Source organism: Antechinus flavipes, chromosome 3, assembly GCF_016432865.1.
Source record: "Antechinus flavipes isolate AdamAnt ecotype Samford, QLD, Australia chromosome 3, AdamAnt_v2, whole genome shotgun sequence".
Taxonomy (NCBI): domain Eukaryota; kingdom Metazoa; phylum Chordata; class Mammalia; order Dasyuromorphia; family Dasyuridae; genus Antechinus; species Antechinus flavipes.
Window position 1 is genome coordinate 154,397,372 of NC_067400.1, and position 25,977 is coordinate 154,423,348.

General features: G+C 32.5%; 1 protein-coding gene across 1 annotated transcript in view; it reads right to left on the reverse strand.

The window, feature by feature from the left end:
- The window catches only part of TMTC4 (transmembrane O-mannosyltransferase targeting cadherins 4), an 89,899-nt gene that overhangs the window by 52,117 nt on the left and 11,805 nt on the right, over positions 1-25,977 (reverse strand). The window contains exons 2-5 of the mRNA XM_051984073.1: positions 25,320-25,535; positions 17,468-17,583; positions 15,849-16,065; positions 8,313-8,400 (exon numbers count right to left, since the gene is read on the reverse strand). Coding sequence (XP_051840033.1) covers positions 8,313-8,400; positions 15,849-16,065; positions 17,468-17,583; positions 25,320-25,535 — 637 coding nt within the window. The remainder of the gene's footprint in view (positions 1-8,312; positions 8,401-15,848; positions 16,066-17,467; positions 17,584-25,319; positions 25,536-25,977) is intronic.

Genomic DNA, 25,977 nt, shown 5'->3' on the forward strand with positions numbered 1-25,977 from the left:
AAAAGATAAACGATGAATGTTGGAGGGGATGCGGACAAACTGGGACACTGATGCATTGCTGGTGGAGTTGTGAATGGATCCAACCATTCTGGAGAACAATTTAGAAGTATACTCAAAAAGTTATCAAACTATGCATACCCTTTGATCCAGCTGTGTTACTATTGGGCTTATATCCCAAAAAAAATATTAAAGAAGGGAAAGGAACCTGCATGTGCCAAAATGTTTATGGCAGCCCTTTTTGTAGTAGCTAGAAACTGGAAATTGAATGGATGTCCGTCAATTGGAGAATGGTTGAGTAAATTGTGGTATATGAATGTTAAGGAATATTATTGTTCTGTAAGAAATGACCAGCAGAATGAATACAGAAAGGCTTGGAGAGACTTACAAGTGAAATGAGCAGAACCAGGAAATCATTATACACTTCAACAACAATATTATATGAAGATATATTTTGATGGAAGTGGATATCTTAGACAATGAGAAGATGCAATTCAGTTCCAATTGATTAAGGATGGACAGAATCAACTACACCCAGAGAAAGAACACTGGGAAATGAATGTGGACTACTTGCACTTTTATTTTTCTTTCCTGTTTTTTTTTTTTTTTAATCTTCTAAATCTGATTTTTCTTGTGCAACAAGAGAAATGTATGGACCTGTACACGTATACTGTATTTAAGATATACTTTAACATGTTTAACATGTATGAGATTGCCTACCATCTAGGGGAGGGGATGGAGGAAGGGAAGGGAAAAGTTGGAACAGAAGTGAGTGCAAGGGACAATGTTGAAAAATTACCCATGCATATGGTCTGTCAATAAAAAGCTATAATAAAAAAAATTAAAAATAGCTGATTTACAGCTGTATTTCTTTACAATGTATTTCTATATCTTTAGAAAATGAGATAAAATTGCTTTTTGTTTGTGCTGGCTCAAACTTTTCCATTCCCCCCCCCCCCCCCATTAGCCAATTGCCTTTAACCAAAAAGAATAAGTTCCTAGTCCATGAATTAAAAAGCAATCCTTAACTCAGAAATAATTATTTGAGTCCTTAAACTTCTCCCAATACTCCTCACAGAGCAGTGACATGATGATAAAATTCCACTTCATCCTTCCCATCCTCCTGTCTTTTTGGAAGAAATTCATTAGGAAATTTTATGTTATTTTAATTCTAATGATCATATTTTCATGTTTAAATAAATTTACATTTGTGTAATGGGCTGAGGCTTGAGTTGATGCACTGAGGTCCCAAGCACGTGAGGCTAAATAGTAATTGGACCATACTCTACTCTATTACTATATAAGCTTGGAGAAAGAATGGCCCCCGTCCACTCTTTGTGCAAGTCCTGATGTGTTGTATAGGAAATGACGATTTTAGTGGGTGGAGGCAGAGGAGTGAAAAGGGAAGCGGAAAGAGAGACTGCTGGCTGGTTTCTTGACATAGCTGCTCGCATTGCTATCGCGACCCCCCCCTTCACCCGCAATCCCCCTTCACCCCTGCTGGCTGGCTTCCTGTCGCAGCTGCCCATATTGCTATTGCAATCCCCCTTCACCTCAAAAAGAATAAAGATTGAAGATTTTTCCCTTAACCTAAATTCCTGACTCCAGCTGATTTTAAATACGCAGTCATCACACATTTGTCCATCCTAATAAAACAATGAAAAGATTCATTTGATAAGCATTTATTAGGCCCTGTGCTATAATATGCTTTATTTATACCAACTATTTCATGGCAGTATCATCTTTAGTTTCACCTAATCTGAGAAAAGAAAGTCAAATTTATAAATTTTTTGGCAACATCCATTATTACTACCTTGAATGAGAACAGAAGCTAAGTCTATTGACTTTTAGGTTAGATCTTCCACTGATGAAAGGACAATGCTTCTTTGTAATATAAGAAAATCTTGAATTTAAACTATCAAATAGTAATAATGTTAGTTGAATGCAACAGAAATTATTCCAATTAAAGAAAATTCATGTAGAATTATCTTTCTTAGGAGAGAAATTCCCAAACTGCTTAATTTTATTTCTGCATACATTTAAATCATTAAAACATCCCAGGACTTTATCTTTGCTCGGAATCTTCTTCGTCCACCCTTAGCCTATTAAAGTTCAGATTCCATTGGCCCAATAGAAAAGTTAAAAAAAAACAAACAAACAAAAACAAAAGCCATATTCTTCTTCTTGGAAGTCAATTATTGATCAATTGTTCTCTAATTCTTAAAAGGATACTTTCCTCAGGCATATTAAATGAAGAAGTCCTGGCAAATTTTCAGATTATGATTTAATGTTTAAAAAATGGAGCCACTTTTACAAAATGATCATGATATAAAGTATATACCTCTGGTTTAACATGGAAAAAATTACTTGGGAAGACTGAGGTTAAGGGTGATGGAGAGGGGAAACATGGGAAAAACAGCATTAAGGTACTTTTCAATTTTAACACCCACAAGTGCCAACAGATGTGATCAGTTTATTGAAGCATGTGCCCCTGGTTTGGCATTGCTTTCCATTGGGAAGTTCTTTCAGAAAAAGCATCACATAGTACAAGATGCCCTTCTCAACCAATATATGGTTGGCGCATATGCCAAGTTGAAACTGGCACATCATATTGTAAGTGGGAACAATGCCACCCCAACAGATGGCCGTGACTGTATAAATGCCAAAGAAACACAATGAGCATCAGATTCCTGTTCAAAAAGTTGGAACAGTCCAAGTAGTGCTTCTAAGCCTACAGAGAAGGGAGTCGGATACTGCTATTCTCATTCAATGCAGGATCATTTGGGAAAATGCAGGCAATATTGCAACCCAAAGCTATTTGCAGAATGAAGACAATGTCCATATGAATGCTAGTACCAAAAATGCATGAAAATAAAGGACAAAAATCTAAAAATATTTTCCTAGTACTATATGGACATGTTTTGCTATTAAGAGCTTTAAGATCAAAAGAAATAATTAACCAAGAAAGGGAAATAAAAGGAATATTGGGAGTGAAAGTCAACACATTTTAGATTATTCTGTATTAATAGTGTGTTGCTAGGTTCAGAATGGAATTTAAAGTATCTCAAAGGGACTATTTATTATCTTAGATCATTTTTTTTTAAAGTGAATGACATCAGGATTTAGATATGCTGGGAAAAACAAAAGGTTAAGAAGGTAAATACTTGTCTTCCACAAGATCTGAGAATATTCATATTTACTTCTAGATAAAACCAGATCCTGTCTCAAATGCCCAGTAAGTAGAACTTTTAGACAATTTCCTTAGAAAAGAAGCTAGATAATGAATTTGGTCAATTTGATAGTGAAAATATGGAAGTATTATACAGAAATGTACAAATGTTTCTATCTGAAAAATGAAATTTCAGGACAGAGGCAAATATTAAATGATATTTCATACAAGCAATGAAACCTTTTTTTTTGACAAGGGAATTTGAAAAACTGTGGTGAATAAAGTTTTTGAACAGTATCTTCTTAAATTTTCTTTTACAATGAATTAAACTTTCTTCTTTGCAGGCTATATCAAGGAAAGGTAAGATTCCTTTGTAAAACATTTTCTTTTCATAAAACCCTATTGTTAAGAATCTTATTTGGCAACATCCCATTTAAGCACCCACAAAAAGGGCAAGGCCCCAGAAATGTTATTTCACTAAGTTTTCATTTGGTGAAAATGCCAGGATTCCCAAGGTTTAATGCAAAATTGCTTGATAATAAATCCAACCAGTTTTAAGTGATACATAGGCTTACAATATAGCCATCTCCTCTTTTCCTTTAAAGGAATTTAATGAGGTTACTAGGAAGGAATTTATTCTCTAGAATTGCTTTCAAAAACTTGTTAAGTTATTAGTTTAAATGATCTTAAAATAATTAATTTCTCTTCTATAAAACTCTATTTCCCCATATTTCAAGCTTGTCTATAGATAATATTGGCTCTTTCTCTTAATTTATGTTTCAATCTAATAAGTATGAACAGCAGGTCTTTTATTATGGGTACCCAATAAACATTAAGCCACATCCAGTATTTATATTCACTGGTATCCTTTCCATCATGAATACTAAGCAGCCCTGTGATGAGAGCTCCATTCTGAACACCTTGTGGCAAACTATAGCTACTATCCAGTATGTTGCTGTGGGAGAATATGCTATTACCCAGCATAGGAATTCTAGGCATGGTATTCATTGCTCAGCCAATAAAGTAGCTTTTAAATTTCCTTTAGTTCATGAAACAAGAAGCCAGTAAAAGAAAACCTACTTGTGGAATTGTTTTGAAAATATATGAATCAATTCCAAGAACTTTAAATGCAAAATATGTATATATGTATCTGCAAAAGGAATTTAGATTCAACTCTGATGTGATGGAAATAAGTAAAGAATAAAAATCACTTGGCTTTGATCAAAATGGTCCCAGAAGAAGATCATGCAGAAATATGACAGAAACTGGAAGTTTCAGGGACCACCACAATGAATTCTGTAGGAATATATCATATAAGGAAGATTCACTTGATATTTATAAGTTTAACATTTAGGGAGCTGTCACAGACATGGATGGAGTTGAACACTACTATGAAGATAAGAGATTATTCCAATGATTCAAAGTTCAACACCCCACAGTTAATTCTCTAATAGAAAATTTATTAGTTAAAAAAGGATTACTAAAACCTAGAGGCTCTGTTGAAAGGAATGGAGATGTTCTAGTCAGGTTACGTTTATAACTTTATCAATAGTATGTGGCCTGAAAATAATGAGTCCAAAATGAAAATAGCAATGGAAACCAAATTAATAACTACCCTTCATTTCCATGTAACATTTAAAATATCTTTCCAATTCTAAAGCAAAACCACTATTACAGTAAGGCTATAATTCAGAACTTTCCTGGCACATGAACACAGTTAAAGGATAACCAGTGTGTCTTCAGAAAATAAGCCTAAAAGTCTAGTAACCACAAGTCCTGAGGAATAAGTCTCTTCAGGAAATGTAGAACTCCTAGAGCATCCTAAAGCTTTATATTCTCCAAGGAAAGAGGTGTTAATAGCTGCAAGAAACTTGAAACTAACTGTGCAACAATGCCAAAGACTAGGTTTTAGTTTAAATTTTTCTTTTGCCAGAAAGTATAGTAGAAAGAAGGTTATCCAATTTTAAGAAATGTGAGCAGAATTATAAAATATTAACAGCTTGTCCTTGAGAGGTTTAGTATAAAAATTTCAGTCCTGATCTAGTAGTTCATAATCTCTTCTCTCTCCTAAATCAGATTATTCAGAACTGTCCCTCTGTTCTAAGGAATGTCTAATCAGTTTAACAAACTTTCTGAAACAATTGCACATATTTAAGCTATATTTGATTGCTTGCTGTCTCGGGAAGGGGAGAGAAGGGAGGAAAAAGACAAAAATTTGGAACACAAGATTTTGCAAAGATAAATGTTGAAAATTATCTACATGTATTTGGAAAAATAAAATACTATTAAAATAAAAAACACCAAATCTTTCTGAAAAGAAAAAGATGCAGACAATAACAATGCAAATAGATTTAAAAGAAAAATTAAGATAAAACAATCTTTAACTTGCTACTTTCCTAATTTCCAAAATAGAATTTATCAAAGGATCACATGATTTCTCAGATTATTTTAAAGTGTCAATGAACCAAAGGATGTATTAAAAATATATTTCTCAGATGATCTAACCCAAATGTTAAATTTCTATTTATTACTTTGTATGTACTGAAATTCCTTACATGTTCTCCTTGACATAGAATTAGATATGATAATTACTTTAGAATGGGTATGATTTAAAATTAGTAAAATATTTCACTTATCTACAGTTATTGCAGAGTAAAAAATGGTAAATTGTTTTTCTTCAAGAAAAATGTGTCTACTGATAAATCTTTCATATCATGTGACTGTGTTATATATTTAATTCACAAGTCAAGCACTAATATGTGACATTTAACAGAAAAGGGTGGTAGGGAGTTTGTCCATCATTATCAGTGATTCATAATAACAATGTGCTATTGGATTAGTCATGTAATTAGCTGGTCTCCTTTAAAATGAAGTCTTATAATCACAGTAGGGATAAAATTGATCACAAAAAGGTTCTTGTAATCAGTGGTTTGAGATGTGAAACTTTTGTGAGGGGCAAAGATTCAAGATTTCAAGTGTCATCATCTCAATGGGTAAAAATTTGGGAAGACCATATATGAGTTTTTGAAAGAAGATAGTAGAGGGAGTATCATCCTTTATCTACATTTGCGTCACTTCATTGAGGAAAATAAAAGTTTATTCTGATTAACTAATAGTGACTAAAGTCTCTTGATCTTTAGTTGTTTGAACTTACTTTCTTCCTTGGGAACTAAAATAAAACAGTTGAGCAAAAGGAAGAATAAAAACAAGGTAATTTCATCCCTATTTCCTACATATATATTCTAGAGAAATAAATTATTTATAGAAAATGTGGTTTTAAAACTACAGATATATGTGAATAATTCTGGGGCATGGGCAAAGTTAGGGATGGAATGGACAAAACTGGATAAAATCAGTATTTCTCTTTTATTCTGGCATCTATAGTAGAAGAGGAGGGGAGACATGATTTGACTGGAATTACATAAGATTATATCTAAAAATGTTACCATCGCTTGATAAACAAATAATTCCAATTCAAATTTCCATGTTTTTAATCAGTCATTTGAATCTGAAAAACTCTGGTAATGGTTTTAATATGAAAATTTTATTTTATTTGCATTGACATGATATTTAAATAATAGTTTGGTTTAAAAATCCAACCCTATAATTACAGAAATGCTATAATTATTTTTGCATCTCTCTCCAAGAGTTTTTAGCATTCACAAAATTTTTCTTTTCCCAATATTGTTAGAAAAAACAATTTTAAAAAATGAACTGATTTAGAAATGGTACCCAAAAAATTTAACTGAAGAGATTCCATGAATCTATTCACAATATGATTTCATATAGGTAGTCAATAATAATCTCAGAATTAGAAGGGATCTCATAAATCATGTAGAGTTCATTCGCCACCTAAGAAAGAATCCTCACTACCAACATCCCTTAAAAGTGGTTAACCTGCTTCCATAAGAATACTTTCTGTGAGAAAGTCAGGGAAAAGACCAGATTAAATATCAAAAAAGAAGCTAAGGGATCTGGGTGAAAAGAATATTGCAGGATATCAAAGGTTAGGTGAATTTAGAATTGGTTGACTCACTAAACCCAAAGAATGAAGAATAATGGATCCATGTTAACATGAAGAAAAGTTTCTAGTGGAGCATCACAGGGCTCTGTCTTTAGCCCGGACATTTTTATTAATGACTTCTTGGAGGAAGACATAATTGGCAATTCAAGTTGCAGACATGAACCTGGAAATGACAGCTAATAGTCTGGATGATAGAGATGGAAACCAGAAAGATTAGCAAGAAAGGTAAATAAAACTGATGATAATGAAAAAAAGTTCTACATTTGATTAAGAATAGTCAACTGCATAAATAAATAATTAAGGAAGATGTCATTAAACGCAATTTATATGAAAAAAAAAAAACACCTTATGGGTTAGACAATTCCAGATTCATCATGAATTAGCAATGTAATATAACAGTCAGATAATACAAACTTATGCTACATTATGAGAAGTACACTGACCATAGCAAGGAAAGTAGCTTCAAATTAGTATGTATTTGTTCAGACATATCTAGTACCATGTACAATTATGGGTGCCACATTTTAGGAGAAAGATTGACAAAATGAAGTGTACCTAGAAGATCAGAATAATGAAGTAATTTGAAACTATACTGTAAGAGTATTTGTAGAAGAAACTATGGACATTTAGCAGGAAAGGGAAATATATTAGGAGGACCTGACAAGTGTCTCCAAATAGCTGAAGGATTATCATATGAAAGAGAAATTAAATTTATTCTGTTTGCCCCCAGAGGACAGAACCAGAACCAAAGGTATAGTTTATAGAGAGGAAAACTTCATTTAATATACAGAAAAAATTCTAAGAACTAAAGCTATCCAAAGATGAAATGAGCATGGCTCACTAAGCAGTGAGTTGCGTATCACTGTAGGTCTTCAGGGAAAAGTTGGATAAATATTTGTAGATGCGATTCATACTTTGGGATGGAACTGTTACAAATGAGGCCTGAGGTCCCTTTCAATTGTACAGTGCTATTAGAGCCTCTTTTGCACAATTGATCCCCAAATTGAATATTTCCCTAGACTTTTAAGAATCTAGAAGGCACGCATATCAAGTTTTAGTTTAATTGAATAAAAATTTATCAATAAGTTATACAATTTAAAAAGTTAAAAAAATAATACTTACTTTCTCTAAATGCTTGACAGTAGCCAAGAAAAGATAACAAAAAAAAGAGGGCACCCAGGAGGTCAGCTCTGCCAACGATACCAGCCACCTTAACAAGAGAGAAAAAAGATTTTCATAAAAATATGCATTTTCAAAAGTCTAATCTTAGGAAACTCATAAATGTAAATATTTAGAAACATGAAATAAAAAACAAAGCAAGACTGTTCTGATAAATTGTTTCATCTTATGGTATTATCTTGCAATCACTGGGAGTTTCAATTTTTAGTAATAAGAATTGATTTATTTACTTTCAGATGAAAATGGGCTTTTCTTGAACCTAATGAAAAATACTTAGAAGTATTATAATATTGAGAAAGCTAATTTATATAACATTTACCAAAAAAATGCTTTGGAAACTGTCACTATTGATATCCTCTAACATAAATATTGCATAAGAAAGTTCATGATAATTCTTCATTATTATGAAATATGATTTCATTATCATGAAATATTTTTCATATTTCAAAAAGAAAGTTTATTGAGAAAAAAAAAGAGAAATAATAGAACTGAAGACCTATGAGGTGATTATAAAGCTTTCCTTATGTTGGATTACTTGCTGTCTAAGGGAGAGGGTGGGGAGAAAGGAGGGAGAAAAAATTTGGAACACAAAGTTTTGCAAGGGTGAATGCTGAAAATTATGCCTATATTTTGAAAATAAATGTCATTTCCTTTAAAAAAATGTTACAGAGAGGTAATCATAGAAACACAATTGATATTGCCTCTAAATTACTTAAGGAGAATAATAAAACAAGAATAAAACAGTTTTTCCTCCTCAGATCAAGTCGCATATGGGGTTGAAAGCAGGAATTTGGTAAATACTAGTCAAAGAAATGAAACCTTGTATCTTCGACTTCAGCCCTTCTCCAGGTATTTTATCATCCAATGGGCTCTATTCTTAGTCAAATTACTCTTTCTTTTCCTGAGCTAACTGATCCAAAAGAAATTTTAGATAACTACAGGGATGCCACAAAACACTGTTTCATACAATAGTTACATAATATTATCATCATACACTCATCCAACCCATATCTGTCTCATTCCTTTTTTATCTTATACCTTCTGGAATGTTGCAAAATGTCACTGCAATATAATTTACTTGTTTACTCATTTACAACATTGTATTTACAGAAATACTCTCTATAACATCCCCAAAAGGTGTGTTTTCATGGAGCCAATTAATGATGGATGTTAAGGGAGAATATTTTTATCACTGTCCCTCTAAGACAGATTATCTAATTAGTTCTTTCCAAAGGACCCATGGTAATTCATGATATAGCCTACTTGTAAATACAAGTTTAGGTCAATGAAATTCTTGATTAATTGGCATATTCTGTTTTTCCAATATTTCAAATAATAAAAATTTTAATTGATATAATCAAATTTTGACTCTTTAATCAATGGGGGGCAATAAAACAAAGTTAATTCAATTTTTCAAGAGACTAAAACATAAGATATGATGCATTGTTAACAAATACCTTAGCAACTAGGCAATGATAACTGAAAATGAAGAATATATCTATATGTCCACAACTATTAGATATTCATATCTAAATCAAAAGCTTAGAAAAAAATGCTTAAAATCAACAGTCCTTTAAAGATAGTATTTATCTATAAGCCTTTTAAAGCATAACATAATTTTGATGGAAATTCTTGAAGGCTAACATATATATCTCAATCTCTACCATCTAATATGATAAAAAACATAAAAACCTACAATATAATGAAGGATAAAAGAAAAGGTTAGTAGGGTGAAATTAGATATAAACTGCCCCCCCCAATACAATTACTTTGAATAAATGAACACATATACAAATTGATTGAACCTTGTGCAAGCTAAATGTGGGTACATAATTTTTACTCAGTGTGCAGATCTAAACACTAAAGTTTATCTTTTTTGGTAGAAAATATTTGCAAAGTGTTACCCTTTATCCTTTAAGCAAGGTAATACTTCATCATGATTTGAAATGCACTATAATATTATTGGCAGAGCACAAAAATTTTGAAAAAGGGCCTTAGGATTGGCTACTTTCTTCTAAGCTTAACTACTGTCAACTCTTGATTTGTATAGTGTAGCTTTGGGCACTAACCCAGAAAACAGATTGAACTTCTACTGAAAATAAAATGTTTCTTTCTTTGTCTTTGTAGTACCTCCAGTTAACAGCACATAGTAGGGACTTCAATAGATGACTGTCGATTAATTGATGATAGAAAACTTCCCAGTTAGGTTAAAGGTTGGGTCTCAGGTGAGCAGCCTCATCTATGAATCTCCAGTACAACAATCAGCAAACTGTTCTTGGATCTTACAGAAATAACTTAAGGCACAAATGGTGACCCACTTAAGAATCTCCTTCCCCTCCTCTTCCTTGACTTTCTTTTTCCCTTCTTCCTACTAGTTCCATCACAGCAATTCTTTGCACTTTGGCACATACTTGAAAGATCCATGATTTCATTTGATGGAGCACTCTTATTAATAGAAATCACAGTCATCAAATACTTTAGTAAGTGATCTTTATGAGTTGCTGTGACTGAAAAAATTCATGACCTCTCCACATTTAGTTAGGCTGATCCTGAGACAGAGAATAGTCCACCACCAGTCCCTACTTGAAGCTATTCCAGCTCAGTCAGATCTGCTAGAGGTTATGCTCTGCAGGCAAAGCCTCGAGACCACAAGGTCATTTCTATATCAGGATGATCCATCAGAAGCTGGATAATTAGGAAATTATAAAAGTAAGACTTGTATTCCAATTGAATCTTTTTCAAAATATTAATTTTATTTATTTTACCAGTGGAGTTTGTGGGTAAGAGTAGATCAATAAAACTTTAAACAGCCTGATAAAATTTAGGTTTTCATTTAGTGACATATCATTCACAGGAAACTCTTATATGTGAAAACATTTTAATCTTAATATGGCAACTTACATGAAAACTAAGCAAACCCAGAATGGGACATCCTATTCTTGCACTCTTATGCTAAAAGTAAACAGCAGCGTGTTTACTATTCAAATCGTTGTTCTTCTTATATCAGGGCAGCTAAAGAATGATTTTCAATCTGGCAACATTGTGTCCTAAAACTATCAATCCATGAAAATGGTATGATCAACAGCTGAAGAAAACAATGCTGCTAACAGAGGCTGGCCCTGGAAACTCTTTGAGAAGTTGTCTTTTCATCGGCTTTCTTGGATGGCTCTAATTTTGCTCATTTTTAAAAAATCCCTTTTGAATGGGGAATGGGGCAAGGAAATTTAAAAAGAAAGAAAGAAAAGTAAAGTAGATTTGAAGGTTGCATATTGTTAAGTTACAGCAGCTAAACCGTTTCTTTTTTATAGGAGTTTGTTCTACAGAGCCACATTGCAAATAAGACATTTCTTATGTAATGAGATAACTATAAACAGTGCCTGGCACATAGTAAATGCTATATAAATGTTAGCTATTATTATTGTTGTTGTTGTTTTGCACAGATCATTATTGAGTAACTACTGTGTGCAAGACACTGTATTAGGTATGACCACTGATAGTGAGGTCTTTAAGAAATCTTCTAACCTGAAACAAATTATAAATAATCACTTTCTTCCTGTGGCTAGGATTACCTCAAAGTATTCCCTAATGCCCCAGAATGCTTACCTAACAGCTTTAGGATATTCTCCAGGACTGTAGACTATTTGGGGACATTGACAGTGTTTATTAGATCCCAAATGGTATGAATAAACACACTTAATAATTATCAGTATTTGAAAGATTTTTCAAAGACCTATAAAACAGTATCATCTACTGGAAAAAGTTCTCATAGAATTCAAGTTCTAGTTCTCACACTTAACTAGCTATGCACTGGAGAAGTATCTTTACTTCTGTGAGCCTCAAGTATCCCATCTATAAAATAAGGCTAAAAACATTTATATTACCTCTCCCACAAAGTTATTTGTGAGAAAAAAATGCTTCAACTATACAGAATTTTATCAATTCTTCAATGTTTCATTTAATTTCTGGTATTTTAAGGTTCCATTTTTGTGATCACAAATGAATTAGATTAGAAGCAAAGCATTACATTTATTCATTAGGGATGAAAGTAAGATGTAGTAGAAAGAACAATTACCTATGTTCTGCCACTAACAAGATGTCATACCTAAGGCTTTCTCATTAGGGAGATCAGAGGACTGATTTCAGAATAGTAAAGTTAGAAGGGACCTCAGAGGTCATAATCAGCATGTATCTAGTACAAATAGGTACATAACTAGGAATTCTAAGTGGTCACTGAGACTCTGCTTGGATACCACCAAGCACACATAATCAGGGAACCTACCATCCTTTTCCTTAGGTCAAACTGGTTGAATTCTTGTCCATCACAACTTCCCCTCATTACTCTGAGTTCTGCCCTCTAAGGTCAAGCAAACAAGCCTAATCCCTTAAACACTTAAAGAGAATTATGATTTCCTCCCAAAAAGTTTTTTCTTTATCAAGCTAAAAATTCCCAGATTCATTAAACCTTATGATATGGCCTCTAATCCTCTAACCATCCTGGTTGCCTACCTACATTCCCTACCTACATTCCCTTTTAGCTCTAAAGTTCTCTAATCTGAAGAAAATGTGTTCAAGACATTTGTGGTTTAATTTTGTAGCTTAGGGAACAGAGATAAGCCATAACAAGACATATTGTGTGTGTATATCTATACATATACATATTATGTGTGTATGTACACACACACACACACACACATATAAATGCAAACACATATATAGAGAAAAAGAAAGAAATAAGAAAAGAAAGGCAGGAAGGAGAAAAGAAGAAAAAGAAAGGAAGGAAAAAAATTTTAAAAGCAGTTTCTAATCTGTGGAATCCTGGATTTTTATGAATTTTCTAATGAAAAAAAATGAACATAAGCCAGCAGCTTTTAAATAATATTGCTTCTTTAATCAAATTTCATTTTCTCTGTAATAAACCATGCCTCTAAAAGAAATTCTATTAAGTGTTTATAAATTTATTTAAAGGTGTTAAATTCAGTATATTGTATTCAGGAAGTAATTTAGCTGAATATAGAATAAAACTTTAAAAGAAGCATTAATATATTCTTTATACTAAGTATCAAATTCCATTTGTAAAAGTAAAATGCTAGAGTCAATGATCGCCAGATTTCAAGGAGGAATTAAAGGTCATATAGCCTCCAAATGTACTTGACAAGAATTCCTTGAGCCACTAGCCCAATTGATTTAGATCTTGAATTTATTTATTTGTTTATACATTATTACCACCTCCTTTTTCATCCCCTTCCTTATCCTCATTATAATGGTAGATCATTCAGGGTAGGGACAGTTTCTTTTCTTTTCTTCTTTCTTTCTTTTTCTTCCTTCCCTCCCTCCTTCCTTCTTTCTCTCCCTCTCCGTCTCCCTCCTCCAGTTTTTGTTTTTGTTTTTTTTTTGATGAGACAATTGGGGTTAAATGATTTGCCCAGGGTCACACAGCTAGTGTTAAGCGTCTGAGGCCACATTTGAACTCAGGTCCTCCTGACCTCGGGCCAGTACTCTGTCCAATACATCATCTAGCTGTCCCTCAAGCAATAATTTTCAAAGAGTTACATAGCCGTTTTTGTAATAAACACACACACACGGAAACCTAGCCCTCATCCCCAGCTACCTCCCCTGAATAGCACTAGCTAATACAGTTAGTGCTAGATGTATTCAGCAGCATTCAGTTGAATCAGCATTGTAGAGAAAGCAGTACCATAGACCAGTCACATCCTTGTGGCCAGGGAGCTAATGTAGCCACAGGACAGCCCAGAAAGTGTTATTCAGGAAATACTTAAACATGAGCACAGGTACACCTGTCTCCAAACAGGCTACTCAAAAACATACCTTCACTTATTGTGATAAAGAGCAGCACACAGCACCTAGGCAAAGGCTAGGCAAAGATTCTCTTCATCCTACATCAAAACACAGTAAGTTTTTCCTCACTGGGTTCACAATAGCCTACGGAGCTGAGAATCAAGTTCATTTAATTTCCTTTAAAAATAAGACAACTGGGAAGGGTTTAAATGCGTTACTCAGTCACAAAGTAATCTTAAACCTATAGTTAAAATCTAGATACCCTCAGTTACTCTGATGAGGTAATGGCAAATTACATTGCCAGACAAGAGCAGGTCCAATTAACTTTGATAATTAACTTATTGAGGAAAGCTGGGAGAAAAGAGACATGTACTCTTTCTATGTCTCTGATTCATGTTGGTGCAAGCAGAGTAATATGAATAATAACCTATTATATTTCAGTTGTTTCAGTCAAGCCCAACTCTTCATAACCCCATTTTAAGGTTTTCTTGGCAAAAGTAGTGAAGTGGTTTGCTATTAACTTCTCCAGTTCAATTTGTTCAGATGAGAAAACTAAGGCAAGCAGTTAAGTGACTTGCTCAGGATCACACAGTTAGTACATGGCTGAAGCTAGATTTGAATTCAAGAATATAATTCTTTCTGACTCCAGGCATAGCATTCTATCACATTAGCTGCCCTATAATAGCATATATAAAAATATAAAATTAATATATGTACATACTCCATAAACAAATATGTGTTAATATGCTTATGGAGCCATATTCCTAGGTAGGTAGGAAAAAAATAAAGGAAAGAAAGAAAGAAGGGAGAAAGGAAGGAAGGAAGAAAGGAATGAAGGAAGAGAAGGAAAGGAAAGAAAGAAAGGAAGAAAGGAGGGAAGGAAGGAAAGAAAAAATGAAGAAAAAGAATATGATTTAATACTTGAAAACCTAGGTTTAAGTGTTATTTAAAATACTTAATAACTATATTAATAACTTCTTCTTGTTCAGTAAATTCAATCAAGTCTAGAGACCATAGCATGCCAATAACATTCATGGGTTTTTCTGTATACAGAAGCAGTTTGCCATTTCCTTCTCCAGTGGATTAAGATAAACAAAGGTTAAATGATTTGCTGAGGTTCACATTCCTAGAGTGTTTGAGGCCTAATTTGAACTCAGATCTCGCGCTCTATCCACTGAGTCAGCAAGCTGCTTCCTAATAGCTGTGTGACCTTGGGTAAACAAATTAACCTTACAAATATTTAGTTCCTTCATCTGTAAAATGGGGCAATAATGCTAACATATGACTTTTAATAATATTAACATAAAACTAGTTTTGAGAATCAAATGAAATTCTATTAAAAGCTATTTTTAACCATAAGGCACCATATAAATGTAAGGACTCCACATTACTGAATATGGAAATTCATGTCACTACAATTAGTACTGCTAAATTAGCCATGAAGATGGTATTAACGATATTTTGAATTCTTAATCTTACTTTTAATTTATTTGCTACCAAGATGTTTTAAGTACTTAATAAATATATTTCCTGATTGTTTCACCTTTGGCAGGAGATGAAAGAGCACACTACTCATAATTTTAGAACTGCAGAATGATCATTTTATCAAAGTGGATAGAAATATGTAAATAGTTGAACTCATAACTTCCTTTATGAAAGAAGATGTGGTAGCTAAGTACTTACACACTCTGTATGCACTGGATGAACAGCAAAAAATAATGCTGCTAAAAGGGACGATTTGGGAGCCAGGTTTAATCTCCTTCCTTTACTGGTATATTGTAGACCACCAAATAATATTGAGAAGACATCAATCATTAGGACAGAAATGCTACAATGCAGAAGGATGTTGACCATATGAAAACTCACTGGATAGAAACCTCCAGATAAATAGTAGTTGATCCTGTAGCAAAAAAAAAAAAAAAAAAAAAAAAAAAAACAGGATGTTCAGGTTAGATTAAAAAAAAAAAAAAGCTGAGACAATTTAGAGAAAAATGGTTGAAAATAAAAATATTAAAGTAAGAAGAAATACTTTGTGCATTTGAGGATAAAAATACTTTTAAAATGAATAAATCTGTCAATTCAAAGAACAAGAAAAGTATGAACATAATTAGTTTCACAGGGGAAATGGAAGGAAAGGGCATATAAAAAAGACAAAAATAGTAAAGGAAATGGAAAAGACAGAAAACTATATGTTTTAACAGAGCAATTTAAAATAAAAAAGATGATACTTGGTAAATTAAATTGAGGATTTAATTAAGGAAATGCACCAGTTTATGAAAAACTATTATAAACATCTAGAGAGAAGAAATACATGTGTATATGTTACATCAGCATCAGCTCACTGTCCCCCACAAAGTGAACAAATTATTGGAGTTTTATTTATTTATTTATTTTTTGGTTAGATGAAACATTTGTTCAAATGACTCATCTTTTCCTGAGATTTTAATTTTCAATTGATCTTTAATTTTACTGGAAACTTTAACTTTATGTTTCTACAGTAAGAAGTAAATGATCTATAAACAACACTTGGAGGCACTGAAGATTTAGAACAACCTCTTTGCAGTGAATAATCTTACTGTAATGAAAATAATATCTGCTTGTACTTTGACAGTGAGGGAATTAGATGGGTCAGTAGAAAGCTCTGGCCCTGGAGTTAGGAAGTCTTGAATTCCAGTGCTGTCTCAAACACTTATTAGTTGTGTAACACTGGACAAGTCACTTGACTGATATTTGTCTTAATCCACTATAAAAGGAAATAGCAAATCACTCCTCTTTGCCAAGAAAATCCCATGGACAGCACTGGTGTGCTATGGTCTACGAAGTCATGAAGAAATGGTCATAACAACAATGCTTTGTCAAGGGTCTGTTTGGGATTTTTTTTTACAGGTAGTTTTATATTATGTAGAACTGTAAATGGAATGTTGATTCAAAGTCTACTTATATACATATACAATTGATGTTTTTATGACTTCCAGGAAAAGTGCTGTGTGTTTCAAGTGTCTGAAAAATACCTGTTCCAAAACTCCATTAATATGTTGTCAACTCTCAATAGAGAAACCAATAGTTAAACTAATTTATCATTACATTAGAATCATAGACATGAATTATAATTCATTCATTTAACCACCATTTAAAAATATTTATTATGTGAAAACACTATACATACATATATGTTCACATACATTCATACATACATGTGTGTGTCTAGACACACACACACACACACACACACACACACACACACACACACACACACAAACTTGGAACAGCCAAGAAGCACTGTGAGTTTCAGCATGGCATACCTGAAAGTCAGGATAGTGAGTGGCCGATAAGACTTGTGGCTAGTGTTGCTGCTAAGTTTACTACCCCAGAAGTCATGTTGCCAAAGGTCACCGAGTGGAGTTTCTGCTCGGAGATCCTACAAGAAAATTAAAAAACAAAGAACTCCAAAACATATCACACAATGTTCCAGATTAGTCTATTAAAATGAATAGGAGTTGACAGACCCAAGGCAGTTACCACATAAAAAGCAAAAGCTCAATCAACTGACATTTGAAAGTTCTTGTTAACAAATTTAAGAGTGATGTTATCAATAGCCAAAGCTAACATGTATTTTTGAAACTAAGCCATCTTTGGAAATCAGTTAAGGATCACACTAGCTCTTTTCATGATAGCAAAAATATGTAATTGATATATCCATCAATTGATACATGGCTAAACAAATTTTGGGTTATTAACATAATGGAATATTATAGCATTTTTAGAACTGAAAAATATTAAGAATTCAAAGAAATTGGGGAAATCTTCTATGAATGAATATTAAGAGAATAAGGCAAAATCAACAGAATATACACAATGCTCACCTAGTAGAATGAAAAAAAAAAACACTTTAATGTCTTTGAATTCAGATTAGTTCAATGTTAATATGTCTTAATTCCAAATAGCTGGTGGAATTTACCTCCTCTTGACAGAGAGGTAAGGCAGTAGGCTATAAAAGGGAAAACTGCATGCACTGTCAGTAATGGTTGCTATGTTAGTTTTGCCTAGCTGCTTTCTTTACACAAAAGAAGATTCTATGGGAGAAGGTTATTGGGAGGTGACAATGATGCTTCAAAAAACAGCAATAAAACATTAAAAAGAAAAGAACCCTAATTCATTTTGATATTGAGTAACCATAAGATATTACAATAATTAAGCAATTAGTGCTTAATGTCTCTTTATACCTGACATGTTCCCTCTGTGCACAGAATACTTATAGACTTCAGAGGAAATGCTGAATACAGCAAAAGATAAAGAAAAAGGAATCAGAATCTGACCTATAATATATATATTTTTAAATTCCATCTTCAATGGAAATAAGTAAGGATTTGCTGTATTCTTCTCATTACATAGCATCTGGAAGATGTGATGTGTTAGGACAGAAACTTAGCAATTCTGAATGCTTGTTAAAAAAAAAAATGTGTCTAGCTTCTCTGTTCACATATTTTACATGAGGTACAATAAAAACAATCTGCTGTTTTTCTATTCCCAGATCAGGGAAACCACACTAGATAAGAGAAACAAAGATAAAAAATGGCTAGCCAGTGATGAAAAATTAATGAAATCTCATGGGGAAGATTACTTAATGATAAGTTATTGATCACATCACTAAATATAATAACTAAGAATTTATTTTGGAAAAATTTTGGGAAAATTTTGGAAAAAAATATAGATGCTTAAGGACAGGATCATGGGATTTGGAGTTGGGTAGAATCTTAGAGTAGGGATCATCTTCAAATTCCACATTTTACAGATTATAAAATTGAGACCTAAGAACACTCAATGATTTGTTTGTCATGCATCTTGGCAGAGGCAGATCAGATTATCTACTTCCATAGCAAGTGGTCTATTACAACATTCTGCTCTACAAATCTAAGCAATGAATAGTTATCATTTAGTTGAGTAAATTAACTCTCTTCCCAGAAATAACATTATGACATTTTTACAAAGCATAAAAACATAAAAAAATGACCTAGATAAAGCTGAATGGATTAATCAGAATACTAACGAAAATAGAGCAAAGAATATGTGTAGAGTTATGAGAACTATATATTCAAAAATAGCTCTCCTATTAATTTAGTCATATCGCTCGACTTTTCTGGGCCTGTTTCTTGTTTTTATTCTTTCCCTTTTCCTCCTTATTTGTTAAATATTTTTCAATAATATTTATTTTTCCAAATACATGTAAAGATAGTTTTCAAAATTCACCTCTATAAAATTTGTGTCACAAATTTTTCTCCCACTCTTACCTCTCCCTCTTCTCCCCTCCCTGGAAGGCAAGCAATCCAATATACGTTAAATATGTGCAATTCTTCTAAATACATTTCCATATTCTTCATGCTATGCAAGAAAAATCAGATTAAAAGGGGAAAAAACATAAAGAAAAAAAAAACCAAGCAAAGAAACAAACAACAACAACAAAAAGATGAAAATATTATGCTTTGATCCACATTCAGTCTCCATAGTTCTCTCTCTGGATGCAGAGAGCACTTTCCATTCCAAGTCTATTAGAATTGACTTGAATTAACCTCATTGTTGAAAAGAGCCAAATCCTTCACAGTTACATAATTGTTGTTACTGTATATAATGTTCTTTTGCACTTTATTTGCATTAGTTCATACAAGTCTTTCCAGGCTTTTCTGAAATAGTCTGCTCTCCATTTCTTATAGAATAATAATATTCCATTACATTCACATAATTTATTCAGCCACCCCCAAATTGATGGGTATCTACTCAATTTCCAGTTTTTTGCTACTACAAAAAGGACTGCTACAAACTTTTTTGCACATGTGGGCCTTTCCCCTCCTTTATGATCTCTTTGGGATTCAGACCAGTAGAGATACTGCTGAATCAAAGAAGGTTGTACCTCAGTTAATTTGTCAAGTGGGAATAAAATATGTTGTATCTATCTTATATATGCTATAGAAAAATATTAAGGCACTCTAAAATTTTAGTTCTTAAGAAAATAAAAGTAAAAAAAAGTAAAAAATAACAAAGAGAAAAAGTATTCATATAGATTAACAAGAATGCATGACCAATGAAATATGCCAGATTTTTAGAAATGACTAACTCCATATTCCCATATCAAGTAAAATCTTTCTTTTCTAGATAGAAAAAAAATAATATTGCTTTCTGGAAATTTTAACCTGACTAGGACTTTATTTAATTATTGCTTCTTTCTTTTCCTTTTTTACCCCTGAAGACAAAGAAAGGCTTTCTTTCAAAAATTCCGCTACAAAGGATAGCTCTCTAGTCCATCTTAGATAGCTAATCCATCATTAATGAAATAAGTATTCTGACACAGCAAAAGAGCTATGAAAGTGGTGAGTCATAGTCCTGGTTCCCTTGTTTTCTATTCAAATAATAAAACAATTTAAATCACATATATAAAAACCTATGGTCCATCCACCAAAACATTTCATTGAAATAATTGCAATTCTCTATCTAAGTAAACTACTCTTGAGGGCAGTCTGTTTTCTTTAAAGTTTCTTCATTATTGATTGTACATGAGAACCAATTATGGGGAGGAGAAAGAAAGTCATCTATAGAAGTTGTAGAAATTTAAAAAAATAACCCCACAAAGTTTAAAACCTATAGTTCATCCATTAATGACCCAAAATTATATTATAAAGTTTTCTAAGTATATAAGCACTTGTATTTCATATGTACATAGAATGAAATTTCTTTCAAATAATTTTAAGTTCAAACATTCTAAAATGATTCTCAGAAAAAAGCTAATAAGAATAAAAATAGCAACGAGTATTTAGATAATACTTTCAGGTTTGCAAAGAACTTTAGATAATCATCTTGCTTTATCTTCACAAAAATCCTTTCTGATAGGTATTATAATTATCCTAACTTTGAAGGAATTGAATGTGAGAAAAATGAAATAACTTGCCCAGGGTCACACAGATAATAAATGTCTGAAGCAGGATTTGAACTTAGGTCTTCTTCCAAGTAGACTCCAAGGCAATGCTCTATCCACTGGACTCCATGTCTCCTCATAAAAGTAACAAGGGAAACCTCAAGTTCCAGCATAATTTTCAAATATAAAACAAATTTTTTCTTTTTCAAAAGGAATGTTAATTAGGGATTTTTTTTTAACAGACGAAAATTAGTATGAAATCTTTTGAGGATACATGTATATTTAATAAATATTTGTTGTTGCTATGTTAAAGGAAGGGAATCTTCAATAGGAAATGTATTTAAAATTAGAACTAATTATTTAATACTATTTTTAAGTGATTGAATTTCACAGCCACCAAGTACAAACTGCTCCAGAGACCTTATAAACATGGTGAATTGGTTCATATTAAAGTTAGCCAGAAATTGTAAAGGATATGCAACCTATATACTACTATGGGTTTATCTGAAAACAAAACTCAAAAACCTATTTTACTTTGTCACATATTGGGGTATATAGTTGAGAAAAGATCCTATATAGCTTCCTTCTCCCATCTAAAAAGAAAATGAATACTTAAGAATCTAAATATTTGATTAGCTGCAGTCTACACACAGCAGGGTGCAATACTTGAAGAAAGGTCAATTTTTCTCCATAATGATTTATGTAAAAGATGTATTATGCCTGAAATTCCAGCTAACTCAACTGTCTCAAAGAAAAGCATCCTAGTGAACAACAAAAAAACCAGCTCAACATTTTAAGGAAGCATCTGGAACAGAGTCCTTAACACCAATAAAATCCAGTAACAGCCTGTTTCACATTATGGTAGGCTTTGTGCCAATGAACAGAGTATCTTTCATTAAACAAAAAAGAAAGAAAGGGGGGAGCTAGCAAGTTAACAAAAGGGGCACAGTATGGTGCCCTAGAAAACCCTGGCAAAACAATACTCAATAGATATACAAAATGACTTCATCTGCTGCATCTCACAAGGAAAATAACTGAAAATACTTAGTTTAATAAAGCCAAGGAACACTTTTGCTCTGTTTTTTCCCCTATCTTTTGGTCATTTTTTTTTTTTTTTTGCTCTGGCACTTAGTTAATATTTTTTATGAGATAGTCCTAATCAAAATCAAACCAAAAGAAAGAAGATATTTTTTTAAACAATTAATTTGAAAATCAACTCTCTTCTAGTTTTCAAAAAAGCATTATATGTGAATGAGTAAAGTTATTTAAACAACTGATTTAATTTGATGTACTTGCCTGTAGCCACAATCTTAATTTTCCTCCTCCTTTATTTTTTAAAAATAAACTGAAGGAATAACATCTGTCAGTAACTGCTGGATGAATTGGAGGAAAATTATTATTGAAGGAATGTACCAAAAACAAACACCAACAATGGTATGGTCTGTTATCTTTACCTACATTCAAAAAAAAAAAGGGAAAATACATTTTATTTCTTTCTAAATCACTAAATGCTGTAGCGCTCAAAATTTACTTTGTTTTTTTTTTTTTTTTTTACAAACAACCAGTTTTCATGAAAAGATTTACCAACTTGTGAAGCATTTCAGGAGTATAAAGATGACATTTATGTCCTACTTGGAAGAATTCTTCACCTTGAGTTTTTAAATAAGTTCATTAAGTTTTTCAAGAGAATGCCACAAATGCATGTAAGCTTCCACAGCAAAGATAGGTGAATGCATTTCTTAAAGCTTAAAGTTCAAGATGCAAAAACTCTCCTGAATACAACTAGATTTAATAGAATTAAGTCATAAGTGAAATTTACTGGTGTTCAAAAGGGACTTGGTTTCAAGTCCAGGTATTGTTCCCTTCTAAATGTCTTCAAAGCCAATGTCTATTATTTTTTATTTGACTTTTTATTTCCCTGTAACTGTTTGTTTGTTTGTTTAACCATTCCCCACTCCTTTCCTGATTCTCAAGGGCAGATAAAAGGAAAAGAATAATATTTTCCATTTCACACCCAGCATCCACTGATAAGTAAAATTGATGAAGACCTTACACATCCAGCCAATTGATTCTCAAGATACAAAATGTGTAAGTCAGATAGCAAAGAGAAATGGCTAACTACATTTTCACCTGCAACAGTCAGCATGGAATGTCCTGATATCAATGACAGTGGGTGCCATATGGCCATGATCCTAACTTTTCCTACTATCATATCACTTTTTCCCAAAACCTGAAGCATTTGAGTTGCTGCTATGCTTGACTGATAGCTACAGAGTCTAGAAGTAATGTCACAGTAACTCTCAGGGTTGGAACAGACCTAGCTCATCTAGGATAACCTACTCTTGCGCTCTTTATATGTATTTCTATAAGACCTGTCCAAGTTATCCATCTAGCCCTTATCACATTCTGTTTATAGGAAATTTATAAGATCCCAGAACAGCCCTTACACTTGGAGTTGTAACTGTTAGAATCTCCTGCCTTGTATCAACTTTAAATCTGTTTTTTTGGTAGCATCTAAAATTTTGTTCTTAGTTCCATTCCTGATTCCAAGTAGAACAAGCTTAATTTTTCTCTTCCATGTTAACTATTCAAATATTTGAGGACAGTCATCATGTTCCCTTATGATAATAAGAAATTATTCTCTTTCCAAAATTTTTCCACTGAACCTGGAACAAATGTGGAAATTTGGAAAGTTGTAAAAGTATAAGGATGATGAACTGGTGATCACTATGGGAAGTTCTAAATCTATGATTCCATGACTCTAAGAGTAAAGTTATGCTCTTTTTTTAATGCAGAAAAAACCACAAAGATAAACTTGATGATATAACCTAAGGTCTCTTCTGGATTTAATTCTATGATCCTATGAATCCAGTAGAAGTGAAAAGGGCATTACACTTTGTGGTATAACGCTAAATTTTAAATTAGATTTTATGCACAATCCAAAAAAAAAAACCAACTGATGGGGGAAACATTCAATCACTAGAGATAACACTTCCCATAAAATATATCATATCAATAATTTTGATTATTTTGATTATATTAAATTTAAAAGATTTTGCACAAACAAAATCAATGCAACTAAGATTAGAAGGAAAACAAACCTGGGAAACAATTTTTACAGCAAATATTTCTGATAATGGTTGCATTTCTCAAATATTGAGAATGGAGTTAAATTTATAAGAATACAAGTCATGGTCAAAGGATATGAGCAGGCAGTTTTCAGAAAAAGAAATTGAAGCTATCTATAGTCCCAAGAAAAAGGCTCTAAATAACTATTGACTAAAAAATTGCAAACAACTCTGAGGCAATCCCTTAAACCTAACAGATTGGTTAACATGATAGAAAAGAATAGAATAATGTTGGAGAAGATTTGGGAAAATTGGGATACTAATATACTGTTGGTGGAGTTGTGAACTGACCCAACTATTCTGGAAAATAATTTGGCACTATGCCTAAAGGGAGATAAAGTTGTGAATATTCTTTGATCCAACAAAACTGCTACTAGATCTGTATCCCAAAGAGATTTTAAAAAGGGGAAGGAGAGTAGGATAAAGGATATATTTATATAAAATATTTATTGCAACTTTTTTTGTAGAGACAAAAATGGAAACTGAGGGAATGCCCATCAATTGGGAATGGCTGAACAGGCTGGGGTACATGATTGTAATGGTATGTTATTGTGCTATGAGAAATGAGCAGATTGGTTTCAAAAAAAATCTGGACTTATATGAACTGATACAAAGTGAAATGAGCAGAATTAGACCATTGTACACATACAACAATACTGTATGATGATCAACTGTGAATGGTAGCAATACAATGATCCAAGACACTACCGAAGTGATCATAAAAATGCTATCTACATCCACAGAAAGAATTGATGGAATCAGAATGCAGACTAAAGCATACTATTTTTCATTTTCTGTATTTCTTTTCATGGTTTTTTTCCTTCTGCATCTATTTCTGATTAATATGGCTTTAAAATGCTTTGTGAGTCTGAACATGTATAACCTATATCAATTTGTTTATTATCTCAGGGAGAGTGGGGGTGATAGAAAAAGAGAGAGAAAACTTAGAATTCAAAAATTTAAAAAAAAAACGTATCTCAAAAATTGCCTTTACATATAATCGGAGAAAAACAAAATATTTTATTAAAAAACAAAGAAATTATGTCAAATCGAGGATGGGTATTTTTTGGGGGACCTACTTTGGTTGTTAACATCAGTTTAACAGTCACAACGAGTACAAACCTTATTGTTGACAATGGCTTCTGAATCATCAAAGACAAAATCTCCATCATAACTATGGGCAAAGCATACAAAGGAAACAAATGCCACTAGAAGTTTTGCCCAGTAAGTTGGAAGAATGGTTGTTGGTATAACATTATCCAAATTAAGATCCACCTCAGCCATTTTGAAAAGTGTTGGTTCCAAAGTTGATGCTTCAGCATTATGTTGATTAGAAATCTGTAATATATAGAAGAAGTATTTTAACAGAAAAGAAATTGTAATGTTAGGTAAATTCATGTATATATACAAAGAAATGTAAAAATTAAATGCACAAAACTATATTACTTATGATAATTTTAATAGTGAATACATTAAATTGGCAATAAATCATTTTTTAACATCTAGATTTTTTTTTTTAATATCTAGATACCTGCCTTCTAAGCCAATCAACTGAATGTCCATTTTTGTAAGATACTGAGCGCAAGGCTTTGTAAGGAAAAAAGTTATAAGATATGATTCCTGTTTTGAATAAGAAAAATACTGAATATTTATTTCCTAGAATTTTATTTGTAGCTAGGAGAAACCTGGGAATCATGAAGTACAGATGAGATATTGAGGGCCAGAGAGATTAAATAACTTTTTTCAAGGCCATTCAGATACTAAATAATAGAGTTGGGAT